Source organism: Canis lupus, chromosome 4, assembly GCF_011100685.1.
Source record: "Canis lupus familiaris isolate Mischka breed German Shepherd chromosome 4, alternate assembly UU_Cfam_GSD_1.0, whole genome shotgun sequence".
NCBI classification, from domain to species: domain Eukaryota; kingdom Metazoa; phylum Chordata; class Mammalia; order Carnivora; family Canidae; genus Canis; species Canis lupus.
Window position 1 is genome coordinate 59,523,441 of NC_049225.1, and position 15,742 is coordinate 59,539,182.

Below are 15,742 nucleotides of genomic sequence, written 5' to 3' on the forward strand. Positions count from 1 at the left end.
GGGTGCCCCACAGAGCCCAGAGCAGCTTACCTGCTGTTGGGATTCCTCTCTCCTCTTTCTTCCAATGCAACACGGCTCTGTTCAGGAAATCCATAAATGCCACAGCCCACCATAGCCAAGAGGAAAGAGTCTGGGATCCAGAGCCCAGACTAAGTCTGAGTTCAAATCATGGCTCTCCCACTTAAAGGCTACCTAGCCTCAAATACGTAACCTTCCTAAGCCTTGGTTTTCCCGTCTGCAAAATGAGGACACACCCTGTCCCTTAGGAAGACTGCCATGACAATTAAGGGACCAAGCCTCTCCTAGCTCACACCCATTCCCAGGGCTTCCTTTAGGCGTGTGACTATTGTGTGCCAAGTCCCATGCATAGCAGGCAATCCGCCTGCCATGCACTTTATGCCATGCATAAAAACTAATATTTAAAAAGCACTTATTAGACATCAGGCGTGTGTGTTCCAAGCGCTTTACACATACTCATCCACTGACCCTTCACGACAATCCTAGGAGGTAGGCGCTACCATTATACCCATTTCACAGATGGGAAAAGTCAGACACTTGGCTATAGAGTGTAGAAATGGGACTCAGAATCAGCCAGAGCTATGAACCGCTTGGGGACCCCAGCCCTGTGTACCTTGAAGAAGCCGATGATGCCCACGCCGTAGGCCACACAGTACTTGTCCAGCAGCTCCCGGTTCCAGGCGTCCAGGTTGACGTACTTGAGGATGTTCTCATAGATGATGAGGGCGAAGCGGCCACGGCCCTTGTCGGTGAGCGTGGGCATATCGCCCTTGCCCGGCGCGATCTCCGTGCGGTACTTGAAGCGGCTGGACTCCAGGATGGCCACGACCTCCTGGCCCAGCTGGGAGTAGAGGCTCTCCACAAACACCAGCACCAGCGGGTCCGTGCGGGAGGGGGCGGCCGCCTGCATGGGCTTGAGCGGCAGCAGGCGGCTGGGGGCCACGGGGGGTGGGTCCCCACAGTCAGGCTCGGGGGCGTCCGCCGAGGGCTCCAGGCCCCGCTTCCAGCCATACAGGTAGTAGGCCGAGACAAAAACGCTGAAGAGGCAGAAGACGAACAGCAGGAAAAGGACAGCCTGCGGGGACACGTGCCGACACAGCCTCCGGAGGCGCGCCAGGGCGGGCATCCTGGCCCCCGAGACCTCGGCCGCCGGGGGCCCGCCTGCCCTGGCCACCCCCAGGCCCCACGCAGGAGGAGACACCAGAGTCGTCCACTGGCCAACAAATTCACAGACGCTTAGCAAGCACGGCCCTCGGTGGGCAGCAGGAGGGGAAGATCCGGGCCCCCGGCCCTTCCTCCCAGCCAGGGGCACAGTCCGCAGGCCGGTCGCGCTCCTTCCTTCCTCCGCGCCCCTTTATGTCACCATGGCAAAGCCCCACGTGGTCCTGTGCACAGCAGAAGTGCCCCCAGGGCGTCAGGGCCTCCTGAGGGTGCTGGGCAGCGGGCTGAAGGACTCTGGGGAGGCCCGGGGATGCCACATGCCGCTCACTCAGTGGGGCCCTCGGGGCCAAGGCTGTGGAGAGAAGAGGAGAGCCACAGGTGAAAAGTTGGAGTGTGGGCTTTCCAGGGGGTCCGCCGACTGTGGACACACAGGACCTGAGCTCACGAGTCCATGCTCAAGTACTGCTGCCCAGCCTGTGTGATTTCACACAAGCTTCACATGATCTCTCTGAGCCTCAGTTTCCCTACTTGTGAAAAAGGGCTGACAATAGTACCTGCCTCGCAAGAGGTTCGGGGCTTATGTCCCTACCTCTAAGGCGTATGATGTGTATAAATCACTTAGAGCGATACCAAGCATATGGTGTCTATGACGGTGGTTGTTATTTATTATAATTATCAGAGTCCAAGACTAGGCCAAGCAAATCCCAGGTCCAGAGAGGACAAAGTGAAACAAACCTTTGCAAGGACTGGGAGCTAGAGGTGGAATTCTAAATTGCAGCTGAACACCCCACCCTTGCCGTCTCCTCCTCTCTCACAGTGCTTTCCCACACATTTCTCTCTCTGAATGGGCCAAGCAGCCTCATCAGGCAGCCAGAACTTGGGGTTCCTGGGTCCTGCTCAGCCCCATCCCCCACCCAGAGCAGGCCACCTGTATTGGTTTCACTGGGGAGTAAATGAAGACTGCACCCCACATCCACTATACTAAGGCCCCAGTTTCCTCACCCCAAATAGCAGCCCCCAGTCTCCCTTACATGAGTGCTGGAGGCTAGCAGGAGAGAGAGAGGGATGGGGACAGGGACAGAAGGCACGAGGGTCTGGGCAGGCACAGCCAGGAAGACAATGGAAGCCTCAGACCCAGACCTGGGGGTGAAGATTTTGAAAATCCCTCCCAGGCCCAAGATCCAGTGCACTGAGTGTTGGCGCAACATACCAGAGACCCAAAACTGCACTTCTAAGAACTTATTATCCTAGAGGTTGTAACTCCAGAAGTGTGTAATGATTTCCCCACAAGAATCCAAATCCCAATGCTGTTTATAATAGCGAATGCTCAACAACAGGAGATTGTCCTTAGCAATTATGATGCAAGTACCAGATTAGAATCCCCGGCAGCTGCTTACAACTTTTACAAGATATGGAAGAAGGACATTTACTGACATAGAAATATAATTGCCATACATGTTGTTAAAGTAGAAAACATTTATTTATTTATTTATTTTTAAATCTTATTCATTTATTCATGAGAGACACACACAGAGAGAGAGAGAGAGAGGCAGAGACACAGGCGGAGGGAGAAGCAGGCTCCATGCAGGGAGCCCGATGTGGGACTCGATCCAGGGACTCCAGGATCACACCCTGGGCCGAAGGCGGCACTAAACCGCTGAGCTACACAGGGATCCCCGTAGAAAACATTTATAAAACAGAATGCATGGTTATATTTCTGCTTAAAATTGTTATGCATAAGCTAGAAACTGGTTTTAAATCCAAACAACAACAAAACTCCAAAACGTTAAAAATTATCATATCTGAATGATTTTTATTTTCTTCTTCTTGTTTCCTAGATTTTCTACCATAATCATTTACTATTTTTGTGAAAATAAGGAAACAAATGTTTTTAAAAGACATGCTCAGGGGCACTGGATGGCTCAGTCAGTTAAGTATCTGCCTTCAGCTCAGGGCATGATCCCAGGGTCCTGGGATTGAGCCCCATGTCCAGCTCCCTGTTCAGTAGGGAGTCTGCTTCTCTCTCTCCCTCTACCACTCTCCCTGCTCATGCTCTCTCTTTTTCTCCCTCTCTCTGCCAAATAAATAAAATCTTAAAAAAAAAAAAAAAAAAAAAAGATGTGCTCAGAAGCAAGAGGCAGGAGTGTGAAATGAGATGAGGATATGTCTCAGATACCAGTGCTGCTCCCAGTTCTGCCAATGACATGTTATGTGATGAGGAGCACGCCCTAACCCCTCTGGGCTTCCAGCCTGTTTGGGAGGAGCTTGGGCCAGACAATCTCAGGGGGCTCTTCCGCTGCTGCTATTCTTCAATTCAGTCCTTACTATGTATGTGCCAGCACATGGGGAACCCAAGGCAGCCAAGAAAACAAGCACCTACAATGCAGCGGGACGAATGTGATAGTGGGGGAAGGGCATTTGAGAGAATTCAGGGGCACTTAACACTGTTGTAAGTTGGGAAGCTCACGGAAACTTCCTGGAGGAAGTGGTACCTGAACTGACCAGAAGAACAAGTGCTAGTTGGCCAGGCGTAGGAATGGGGAAGGGTACATGCCTCAACTTGGAGATAAGGGACTGCGCAGAGCTTTCCAGGGACTCCTTGCAATTCTAGCTGAGAGCAGGGCAAGAAGGGACAGGTTTCCTGGCCGGAGGCTGGAGGGTTGAGGTGACAGGCCTGTTTATTCCCAGGTTGCAACTGCAGTCCTATTTCCCACTGATAAGGGTAGCCCTCTGCCCTGTGGCCATAGTGAGCCCCACCTCTTGGCCTTGGGGCTAGGACCTGATCACAGTGGGTAGAGGGGTACAGCCACCTGGATGATGCCCTGTCTGCCATGCCTGGGGGCACCTGGCCACTCCGGCCACCCAACCGTGCTTCCCCTGCAGGCCTGGGTGCTGTGATCACTGGCCCTTGGTCGATTGCATTAACAGACTTTTACTGTTAATGATGCAACCAGCAGTCTCAGGCATCTGGGGGTCATAGACCCCTGTGGGACTCTGACAACATTTTCCTATAAAAAATATTCATATATGCTGGAAAATCTTGAAACAATTTCAAGGAGTCCAGATTTCATGCCCTCAAACCCACCCATGAACCTAAAGCCCTACATTAAGAAAGCCTTATGGTTACACAAAGACCAGAAGCTGGCAGCTTTATTCAAACCCAAGCACCACCTCCCAGGAGCCATGTGATCTTGGGCAGGTTATCTAACTTCTCAGTGCCCCCAATTTCCTAATCTGTAAAACAGCAAAGTTTGACATGCTCCCAGAGTTCTGAAAATTAAATGAGTTGATACATATAAAGCACACAGACCATGTCTGGCACCCAGCACCGCATGAGGGTCAGCCACAGTGTGGGTAATAACTGAGCCCAGAAAGCACGGTCAAGCCAACTCCAGGCTCTCTCTCTAATCTCTGACAGCCAGTCCTCAGAATCCCAAATCGCCGTTTTCAGAGGCCGTGGCCTTTGCCCAGAGATGGACAGAGGAGCAGGAACCAGATGGTTAGAGGCCAGAAGGCCAGGGAGAAAGCCATGGCAAAGCCTGGGCTCAGGAGAGGGTAAAGGGAGAAAGAGAGTGGGCCAACTAGCCCCAGGCCCCAGAGAAGGTTAAAAAATACTCTGGGGTGGGGTGGGGGGCAGGCAAGATGCTGCTTCTTGTACAAAGTGCCAGCCACCAGCGTGCTGGCTAGAGGAGCCTCCAGCACTGCCCGCCCTCTGCCCCTGCAGCCCCCTTGAAGGCCTAGAGGCAGCCATTCAAGACCCTCCACACCCACCTGCATTCCAGAGCTCCTGTACTCAAGGATGGAAAACTGGGGGGCTTCTAATCCCCCTGGAGCCACCAAGTCCTCCAGGACGGCTGGAGGCTGAGGCCTCGACGCCCCCCGCCCCCCGCCCTGCTGCCCTGGGCCTGCCTGACTCTTGCCGACTTTGCCAGCAGTTTTCCTAAACTCCAGCCTCGCCCAACCAGTCACCAATCTTGGTCATGCATTTAGGCCTTTGCTAAGGAACTTCCCATTGCCGGAATGCCTCCCCCTCCCCCTTGGGACACTTACTCATCCTCCAAGACCCCAGTTCCAGTGTCATCACCTCTCTGAAGTCATCCCCATCCACCCATTCCTCAGGCTTCTACTGGCCCCATCCCCACTCCATAGCTCAGGATGGGAAAGTCAGGACCCCTCCCCCCCCAGGCTAAAACAGAACGCAAATGTGCATTCTTTGGCTTGCACAGCATTTTTCTTAAATTTGAGATTAGTTATCGATATTTCAAAATCAGGAGATTTCACATAAAAGTTAGAACTTCTAACTTTTCTTTAAAAAGAACATGTTCGGTTGACACTGGGCACACATCCTCACAGGCCAGCACTGACTGAGGCATGTATTCTCCAGTTAACATGGTCCCACAGTCGACCTCCTTCCTTCATTTGGCTTCCCGCCCAGTCCCTGGGTGCACCTGAGCATGAGGTCCACGCACCATAGACTTGAGGTGTTTCTATACACAGCTCCGCACCCTAGCCTTCAGGTCCCAGGGCGGGACCAGGACTTATTGACCTCTGCCGGGGCAGGCCCTGCCTGGCACCTGGTGCACAGAGGCCCTCCACAAATACTAATTTCATTCCTTCTCCTTCCCCACATGCCTGGGTGCCCCAAAGGGCAGGGACAAGTCTGATTCATCGTGGAAGCCCCGCCGATCTCCCCAGGCAGAGGTCGTCCTAATTGAGTACTCAGGATATGAATGAATCATAATGAGTTGTTATTACTCCCAATTTACAGATAAGAAGACTGAGGCTGCAAAGTGAAATGCCTTGACACAGTCACACAGGAAACCGCTAAATCTTGACTCAAATAGGTTTCCTTCCTAACTTCAAATTTGGTCTTTTATTCCTCCACAGGGAGCCCCTCCAAGGGGGCAGCTATAATAAAAATAGTATCAGTGATACCATTATAATCATCATCATTGTTATTTTCACTGCTACATGTATCAAGCACTTACCACCAGGCTGGCACTGGGTTTATTTAACACTTTTACACACCTTACCTCATTTAAGCCTTATAACTACTACTGTCACTATTTACATTTACAGTTGAGGAAAATGAGGCTCAGAGAGGTTAAAGCACCTGCCCCAAATCACACAGCTAGCCTGTGGCAGAACTGAAATTTGAACCTAGACTCCAGGAGAGAGGCAGCTCCAGAGCCTGGCAGGGACACCTTGGCTCTGGCAGGGGAGAGCAGGAGGGGGCCTCAGCCACCAAGGCCTCTAGCCCTCGGCCAGGCTCCCACTGCGCTCTCCCAGCCCTAGGATCAGCTCTCCCTGCCAAGGTGCTGGGGATAATGAATGAGATGCTCTTGTCGTCATGGAGATGCCATGGCAACGCTGCACTTTCGGGAAATACCACGGTAACTGTGGCCACTGCTCTGGAGTTGAAAGTCACTCCCTACCCCCCCACCCCCCCCACCCCAAAATGCTCTGCTTCCCTCACCATCCTCTCTAAAACCTAAAGAGAAAGGAGGAAGAGGCCAAGGGCCTTCCAAAGACCAAGCTGTCTAGAAATCAAGACTGGGAAGAGGGTCTAGCTCTGCCCTGGATGAAAAGGTGTACCCCAGGAGTGAGACCGGGAGCTCTCTGAGGCTGAGCTTCCTGTGCCTTTCCTGGTGTGGTGCACCCAATAACCAGCTCTCATGTACTTGGTACCCACTACATGCAGCAGGCCTCCAGTGAAGGGCTGCGCATGCCATTCTATTGCATCCCAACCATCTGAGAGGTAGCAGTGTGCTAGCTGCTAGCGGTACGGTAAAGGGCTGAGACTGGAGCCAGCCTGCCTGGGCTTGAACCTTGCCTCCATTATTTACCAGCCTTGTGATCTTTGAGCAAATCCCTCAACCTCTCTGAGTCTTGATTTCCCCAGATGTGAAACAGGCTTTATACTGCTTATCCATCTCACATGGCTGCTGCTGAAACTAAAAGAGGTGGTGTGTGTAAAAGGGCTCAGGGCCTGGCATATGGTGCTATGGGCTAATGAAATGATTAGCCATTTAACAGATTTGGAAACTGAGGCTTGGGAAGCAACTGCCCCAACGCCACGTATCAAATTCACAGTGGATCCAGACTACACTAGAGGCTGGGAGCAAGCAGACAGCCTGCTCCCCGTCCCCTCATTCTGTACTTAGTGAGCACCACTAGGCACCAAGCATGGCACTGGGCACTAAAGATGGGTGAGGCTTTCACAGGTCGCGAGGTTTTGTCTCTGGTGTGATGCTGCTGCAGGGTATATGTGGGAAGGTTCCTACAGCCCTTCGTACTCACCGAGGCCAGATTTTCTTTCCCGTCTGGGGCATCCCTGACACTGTCCCCATATCCCCATACTTACATGCACACGAATGCACAGGCAAACTCACACGGTGCTGACCTGTTCAAGCAGTGTCATCACAGCCATCTGGGCCACAGGCGCAAGTATGGAGTGGGAAGCAAACAGTCTCAAAAGTCTGTGAATGGGCACCGGGGCTTGGGGGAGGAGGGGTGGCTGCGGGCCCAGGCGCTGGGAGCCCCACGTGCGATCCCAGGGCCACTCCCCACAGCTGACCCAGCCCCTCCCAGCCGGTCACACCCCCAGCACAATCACACCACCACCCACCACCCAGCCACACCCCACAACCGCCCAGCTCCACCAGCCACCCTGCCTCAGACTGCCCCACCCTCCACGTACGGGCGCAGCGAAGAAAATCCTCCACATTTGCTTCCCAGCTGTGCAGGAGTTTCTCCAGCCCAATTACACCCCTGGGAGGCCGAACCAGAAGCAAATCCCTTCCTCTGCTGGAATTCACTGCACACCCCATCCCCCACAGGCCCGCAGTGCTGCCTGGCTGAGGGCCAAGCTGCTGCCCATCAGTCACCCCGGAGTCCAGGGCTGCCACCAAGGGACTGTCGGCAGTCTGGCTCAGAGTCTCAGGGTTGCAGAGTGTGCAGTCCACCCTGCAGTGAGCCGGTGGAGGCCCTGAGAGCCCGAGAGAGAAAAGGATCCCCTGCCCCCACCCCCACCTACTTTGACCCATTTTCTTGTCCATTAAAACCCTGCCCAACCTCCCCCAAGGCCAGCCTCAGCCTGGAGTTGGACTCTGCTGTATTTCAAAGTCCTAGGCAAGCTCTCCTGCTCGGTGTCCCACCGTGGGACGCCGCATGCATGTTGCCAGATGCCAGCTGCTCTCGCAAGGAGAACACTGGTCCCCCAACTTCACCAAAAGCTCTCCAAAGCAGAAGGGATCTCCTACCTGATGGTAGGTGCCCAAGAGAGATGTGCGCCTGCCAATTACCTTCCCCTTTTTGGATCTGCTATGAGAAATCAGCAGGCTAAATGCATTAGTAATATGAACTTCGATTTATTGGACACAATAGGTCTGTACCACGTGCTATTTAACCCTTACCACAGCACCATGACCTACCTTCCTCTCATGTTACAGATGAGGACAGTGAGGCCCAGAGGGGGCCTGCAACTTGGCCCAGCTCACAGAGCTAACGAGTGGGTGACTGGGATCTTACACAGGCCACCCAGCTCCAGAGCCTGGGCTCGTCATTTTGTGAGCGACGCGGGCCCTCTGCGTTCACCTGGCATGCTATCACATACCACTGCTCCGCACACCCCACTCTCTGCTCCCTTTGAATGATGTTCTTTCTGTTTTCATCCATTTTATGTGTGCTTTAACATCAAAAGCAGCCTCTCCTGATCCATCTTGGAAGAAGACTCACAAATCATCCGTCAATCAACAAGCAAACAAAGCATAAAGTCCTGGTTTACTCCCAGATTCCCAACCTGGGATTTGTTCTGGGTTTCCCAGCAGGGAATGCTCAACCAAAAAAAAAAAAAAACCCTCAGGAACTTAGACCCCACTTATTGAGAATTTGTCTTTCCTCCAACAGAGCCTGAGTTGAGAGTTTACCTTTGCACCAGCTCTGAAGAAAGGGTTTACCGAGCAAACAAACAAGACAGCTTGTGGGGAGGGGCAGAGTTAGGAACAAGGCAGGTCAGGACCAGCTGCCCTCCAGTCCCACCGAAGCTCCTAACACAGACCATGGTGGATAGGCCCATCACAGAGCATGCTCCTCTCTAGCCCATGAAGCTTCCCCAAATAGGGCTCTCTCCACTCAACCCCCAAATCCATCTATGACAGAGTCAGATCCATTCCTATTTTTCTTAGGCTCAGATCATAGGCAGTCAAAAGGAATGGAATGATATTTCCTTGCAAATATCATAACTTAAAAAAAACAAAACAAATATCATAACCTCCCTCGCTGACAGCAGCCAGCACTGGCTGAGCTCCTGGTAACTCACCAGCCCCATGCTGGGACTGTGTTGAGAGCTTTCCCTGATCACTATCACACCCAATTCTCACACCCTGAGAATATATGTCACTAATATATGCACTTTACAGAAGGAGAAACCTCGGCTCAGAGAGAGCAAGCAGCTGACTGAAGGTCACACAGCTGGGCAGAAGCAGAGCTTCGGATGACCCTGAGCCAGCCCACCTCGGAGCCACTGTTGGTAACCCCTATATGGTCCTTATGCCCAGCATTCCACACCATTCTTAACCCAGGTCTGTGGCCTAGAGCATGTCCAGAGGAAGGCTTCCTGCAGATGACCAGCCCCAGCTGCCTAAACACAGGCTGACGCAATTTCTCCACGGATGGGAAAGCCTTCACTGGCAGAGAAGGATAGCACAGGTTCCCAGAAAGGCAAGATCTCAGCCAGAAGGTCTTTACCCTCCCTTGCCCCAGGGCCTCTGGCATCTCTGACAAGCAGGTGTCCACATGAGAAAGGGGGTTGCCTCCCTGCCCAGGTAAAGTCTCCATGTGAAGCAAGAAGAGACAGAGGCAGGAGTAAGAGCAAGAAATAGGAGATCTCAACTTCGAGAGCAAATCGAACGATAACTGACCAGCATGCCTCATGGGGCTGGTGCACTCCAGGTACCATGTATTCACCATTTCTTCCCAATAAAGTAGAAACAAGCTTATCGGGATCCCTGGGTGGCGCAGCGGTTTGGCGCCTGCCTTTGGCCCAGGGCGCGATCCTGGAGACCCGGGATCGAATCCCACGTCGGGCTCCCGGTGCATGGAGCCTGCTTCTCCCTCTGCCTGTGTCTCTGCCTCTCTCTCTCTCTCTCTTTCTCTCTCTGTGTGACTATCATAAATAAATAAAAATTAAAAAAAAAAAAGAAAGAAACAAGCTTATCATGCCCTAACACCTGCCCTGCCCCCGCTGCCACCCCCACAGAGGAGCTGGGCAATGCCAGCCAGCCCCTGCCCCCATACCATCCTTCCACATACCTACCCCAGGTCACTGGGTGTCCCCCTTGAGAGATTCCAAGAAGCAGGCATTCTCAGGAGGCCTCCATCTCCTTGATACAAAAGCCAAAATCTGGTTCATTTCAGGTCATGACCCCAGAGCCCTGGGATCAAGTCCCACATCTGGCTCCCTGTGGGGAGCCTGCTTCTCCCTCTGCCTATGTCTCTGCCTCTGTGTGTGGGTTTCTCATGAATAAATAAATATTTTTTTAAAAAAAGCTTAAAAAAAAAAAAAGCCAAAATCCAAGTAGGCCTGGAGTCCATATCCATGTCCCAGCCACTCCACCCGCTCCCTATGTGCCTCTGGATGAGACCTTTCCCTACATCTAGCCTCTATTTCCTCAACTGGACAATGAGCGGTTGGACCAGATCAGAAGTTTATGACCTCCTGGGGTTACAGAACCCTATGAAAATCTATAAAAGCTCTTAGTGAGCTCCCCACAGACAAATACCACATTCCAAACAAATTCAGGGTGGCTGTGTCCGGCCCCCACCATATGACAAATTAAAAACCTGTGAACTTTCTAGGGGTCCTTCTGGCTTTGACAAGCTGTGGCTTTCACAGTCTAGACAGGATCAAAGTCATGAATGTGACTTCTGAGCACCCTGGGACCTCACCATTCCAGTTACCTCAAAGGCCCTACGGTAAATCTTTAACTCTCAGAACTGTTGGCTTCCGGCCAGTTCACAGACTTGCTCAGCCCAAAAGAAGCTACAAGAGAAACTGAGACCTTCCTTCCCATCTCTCAGCCACCACCTCCTTCTACTCCACCAGGAATCTGCAGGGTCCATCCTGAGCCATCTCTCTCGGGCGGCCCCAGGGGCTAGGACACTTGAGGAACCTGCTCCTGGTCCCAAAGGCAGACAGGACCTGGTGCCAGGCTTGGGGGCCAGGCTGCCCCCACCCCAGCACCCCTGGACCCCTCCCCCAGGTGGCTGTGAGCACGCAGGCACTACAGGCACACACACACGTCCAGGCAGACCTGGGAGGACTGGACAGGAAGGAGGGGACTAGGGGCCATGGTCAGAGGGTATGGGATGGCCAGGGAGAGAATGACAAGACCCACCAGACTTCCGGCAGCTGCGCTGGGCTCCGCTTCCCTTCACTGCATCCCTTTAATGGCTACACACTCTTCACTTAACGCGGCCACACCTAATCCCAGAGCTAGGACAAATGGCATTACTCTCAGCCGAGTTCCCTCCCCAGAAGGGAGGGAGGGAGGGAGGGGAGGCCCTAGGGCACCCTGAGCCACCAATGGAGATCCCTCCCAGAAGCCTCCAGGCACCTCACTGACATGTTCCTTGCTGCAGGCCACCAGCCCCTCCCTCCTGGACTTAGGAAAGAGGATGTCCAGCCCGACTCTGCCCTACACCCAGGGGCCCCACCGCAGGCAGAGGCCCCCCGCCTGGAGGCGCCTTCCACGGAAGGGGAGAAAGCACGTCCCTGACCTTCGTGCTGATGGGCCCTCTAGATGCTCTCAAGAAAGGCTGCCACCAGCGTCAGAGGAGCCCACAGCGCCTGCAAGACCTTCTAGTTGCAGCTCTGCATGACTGCCTATGTGATCCAAACAAGGTGCTCCCCACTCCAGACCTCAGTGTCCCCCGCACGTCCTGAGAAGAACAGAAAGAAGGCCTGACATCCTCTACCGAGGCCAAGCTGGTGGTCAAAGCGTTGTGACGCTGGCTTCTGAGCCCTGGCCCCATCCCAACTCAGTGCTTGGGTCCTTCCCATTGCCCTGTTCAGCAGAGGAGGAAAAGGGGTAACTGCCAGAATGTGAAAGGCAGAGAAGCCATGCCGGTGTGTTGAGGTGTTGGGTTAAAAGGGCCTGATGTAGCCCAGAAAGGAGAAGCAACCAGGCCATGGTCACACACGCAGCTGGAAAGGGCCAGGCTCACTCTTCAGCAGCGTGTGCAAGACCATCCACTTGCAAGGGTACTTGCCTTTTTAGATGACACCAATGAAAGCACAAAACAACTTGCTAATAGCAGAATTTCAGGCCCCCACAGTTGTAGTACGGAAGAAAGACGGAGTTTCCTTATGTGTGGGCCTGGGGCTGGAGACCGAGCTGATGGTCTGAGTCCCCTCATGTCACAATACAAGGGTGGCCCAGGACCCTTGCAGCCCTGAGTAACTCCTGAGAACTTCTGCAAGGAGTAAAGGTCTTGGCTACTCCTTCACAGCCACCTAAGGCCCAGCCAGCAGGCCCAGCAGTGGTGATGGGGAAGCTGCCCCATACAGACGCCCCAAGACAAGGCTGCCCATAAGACAGGAAAGCCTTACGGAAACCGAAAAGGCTCGAGGCTCCATGGCCAGAGAGGAGGGAAGCTGGATGTGTTGGCGGCAACAAAAAGGAAGGGAAAGCTTTGAGTCACTTAGAGCTGCAGAAGCTCCCTAATCTCCTGGAGGCCTGGTGGGCACAGTGCGGGCCTGCTGAGGCCAGGGAGGCTTCACTCAGGGCACGCATGAAAGTGGCCTCATCCCTCTAGACTTGCTGGGGCTTGTCACCACAACAGGAGCCCACCGCCAGCATGCATTATGTGTGAGGGGCTCACCATGCTTACAGGGAAGCACAGCTGGCAGGGAAAGGGGCAGGAGGTGGGGGGAGGCAGGTGGGAGGGCCTCACTTTCTCTGGAACACAGACACTAGAGAGCACAGACAGAGCAAAAAGCACCGGTGACCTACTTATTACAGATTCCTTTTAAAGGGGCCCAAGGGGCTGCAGCAAGACGTTTAAAAGGTGCCTCGTAGGTGCTCCTGCACTTCCAAGGCTTGGGGATCAGTTACTAGGGTGAGCAGACTGGGGGTCCAGGCCTAAACCTGGCTAGTGAGGCAGCAGGCACAAACCATAAGGAGGCAGCCCTTCCCAGGTGTTGCCGTGTACCTGCCCAGTGCTGAGAGTGAGCACCATCTCCTAGGGGCACCTGAGACTGAGGGCTCCCTAAAGTGTGCCTCTAGGTGCCTCACTTGCCTCACCCCAGGCTCAGCTGTCCTCTAACCTGCTAGTGACCTCAACCAAGCACCTGCTCCTTTCCAGGACTTACTTTGTTCACCAGAAAAATGGATGGTGCCAGATGACTCCAAAGGGCCCTCCTAGCTCCGAGCTAGGCAGCTGACCCCTGCAGCTCATCCCTAGAACTGGGCACGATGGCCCCCACTCCTTGCCATCCATAAACCCATCAGTCCCCACGCTCCAGGCAGAAGACACATTCTACAACCCCCCTGTATCACCACACGCTGGGCCCTTTGCTAGATGATTGGCGTCCACTTCGTTAGGCCTTCATCTGACAAGTATGGAAACTGAGGCTCACAGAACTCCAGCAACTTGCTAAGGTTCCCTGTGGGGGGGGGAAGTGCTCAGCTGAGATTTGAACCAGTGTCTGGCTGTAATCCTACATTCCACGGCATCGGCCACAGATAACCCAAAACCCAGTAGGGCCTGGGAGATGCCATCAGGTCTTTGCACCTCCCACGTCTCTGAGTGTGCGATGGTGAGGCTAATGTGAAAGGCAAGCCGGTCCGGGGCCAGGAACAGGCAAGCAGGGAGGGGAAGCCGGTGTGGGCGCTGAGCATTTGCAGACCGACCAGCCTCTAGCCAAGCCAGTTGTCCACCACCGTGGCTGCAGTGCCTTCATCACCAACAGCACACCTCAGCCACTGCCACACCATTTATAAATCACTACACAGATGCAAAGCTCTTCCACAGCCATCACTTTACTGTTACATGAAAATCTTTTAAGAACATAGTGGGCATTTCTTCGGCCTTTCTCAAATGAGAGAAAAGTCAGGTTCCCAGAGGAGTGACGTCACCAAATGCACATGGTGAGGCAGTATTTGAGAATGAACTTGGAGCCCACATCTCTGCCTCCTGGTCCAGAGCTTTGTCCTCCTCCCATGCCCTTGACTTCCAGTTCAACCAGCACTTACAGCAATGACCAGTTTTGAGAGCTTACTCTGTGTAGGGATTATATCCAGCACTTCACATACTATCTCATTTAATCATCCTCCTAAACTAAGTACTACTGGGTTCATTTCACAGAGACACTAAGACTTGGAAATGTGGATATCTTGCCCCAGGTCCCCATGCTAGGAAGGGACAGAGCTTGGCTCTGGGGCCAGAGCTCAGAATGTCTGAGCAACTGCTGCTCTGTCTAGGACTCGAGGGGAAAGGAGACCAGACACACTCAAACAGCATGTGCGCCTGGCAGGTTACAGCAAGAGTATGATAATAGGAAGACAAACAAAGCTCTCAGAGAGCCCACAAGACAGAGGCTGTTACAAACATCCGGGCAGGAGGCCAGGAGTCTAAGCAAAGGACATGGGAACAGAGGGAGGTGACAGATAGTAGGAAGGCGGCCTTGTGAGACCTTGGTCAAGTGCCTTGCTCTCTCTGGATCTCAATTTACCGGCTGTTAAGAAAAGTCCCTGGACTATCTCCAGAGCCCCCCTCCATCCCCCAAAACACTTGGACCCTGGGAAAACAAGCAATGCCTGGCTGCGAGCCCTGGGGTCTCTGAAATGTCCTTGGCCCTCCTGGCATGGCTCAACTGCTGAGAAACAGGCCTGCAAAAGCCCAGGGCCCAGCCGGCATGCCTGGGCACCAGTGAAGTGTGGGTCTTGAGGGGACCACATTCCTCTGCCCGTTGTCAACCTCTCCACGGCTCCACTGGAACAAGTACCACCCAGCCTGGACCTAGCCCAGAAACTGAGGGCACAGTCAAGTGCCCTGTGGAATGCCACTCCAGGCCTGCCCTGCCCCCACTGGCTCTGTGCAGAGCCCTATATGTAACTCAAGTCCCCTCAATGTCACCTGTCCCTCAAAGCCCCGCATTTACATTCCCTAAGGTCAGCCACTGGGATGTACAGACAAGAGAACCTGTAGGAGAACTTATGGGAAATCATCACTTCATCCCCAAGGGTCCCTATGCAAGGTGGAGGCTGCTCATGCCAAGTCCGTGAAGACCCTCAGCCAGAGAAGGGCAGGCAAGTCCAGTAGGGCCTGCCCTTAGTTCTCACTCTGGCAGGTAGAAGGGATCAGGGACTTACCAAGAGGACTCAGGCCAAGTCTCTACACTCACGGCTGCCCTCAAATCACATCTGTAACATGCTGATACTCAGTGACCTTCCATGGCTCCTGCTGCCACCAGGCAAAACCCCTTAACCTGACCAACTACATAGGTCACTATTACTAAGAGCCTGTTAACAGGGTATGGGAAGTGCCAGGGCCTTTGCTA

General features: G+C 53.5%; 1 protein-coding gene across 3 annotated transcripts in view; it reads right to left on the minus strand.

Moving 5' to 3' along the window:
• Nucleotides 1-15,742, minus strand: part of NDST1 (N-deacetylase and N-sulfotransferase 1) — a 58,139-nt gene that overhangs the window by 27,641 nt on the left and 14,756 nt on the right. The window contains exons 1-2 of one of the 3 annotated variants that reach the window (XM_038535036.1): nt 11,577-11,724; nt 632-1,531 (exon numbers count right to left, since the gene is read on the minus strand). In XM_038535036.1, the coding sequence (XP_038390964.1) occupies nt 632-1,144 (513 nt within the window). In that variant the 5' untranslated portion in view covers nt 1,145-1,531; nt 11,577-11,724. Of the gene's footprint in view, nt 1-631; nt 1,532-10,495; nt 10,540-11,576; nt 11,725-15,742 lie in introns of those variants that run through there. The other 2 variants (XM_038535038.1, XM_038535035.1) reach the window with 2 other exon arrangements.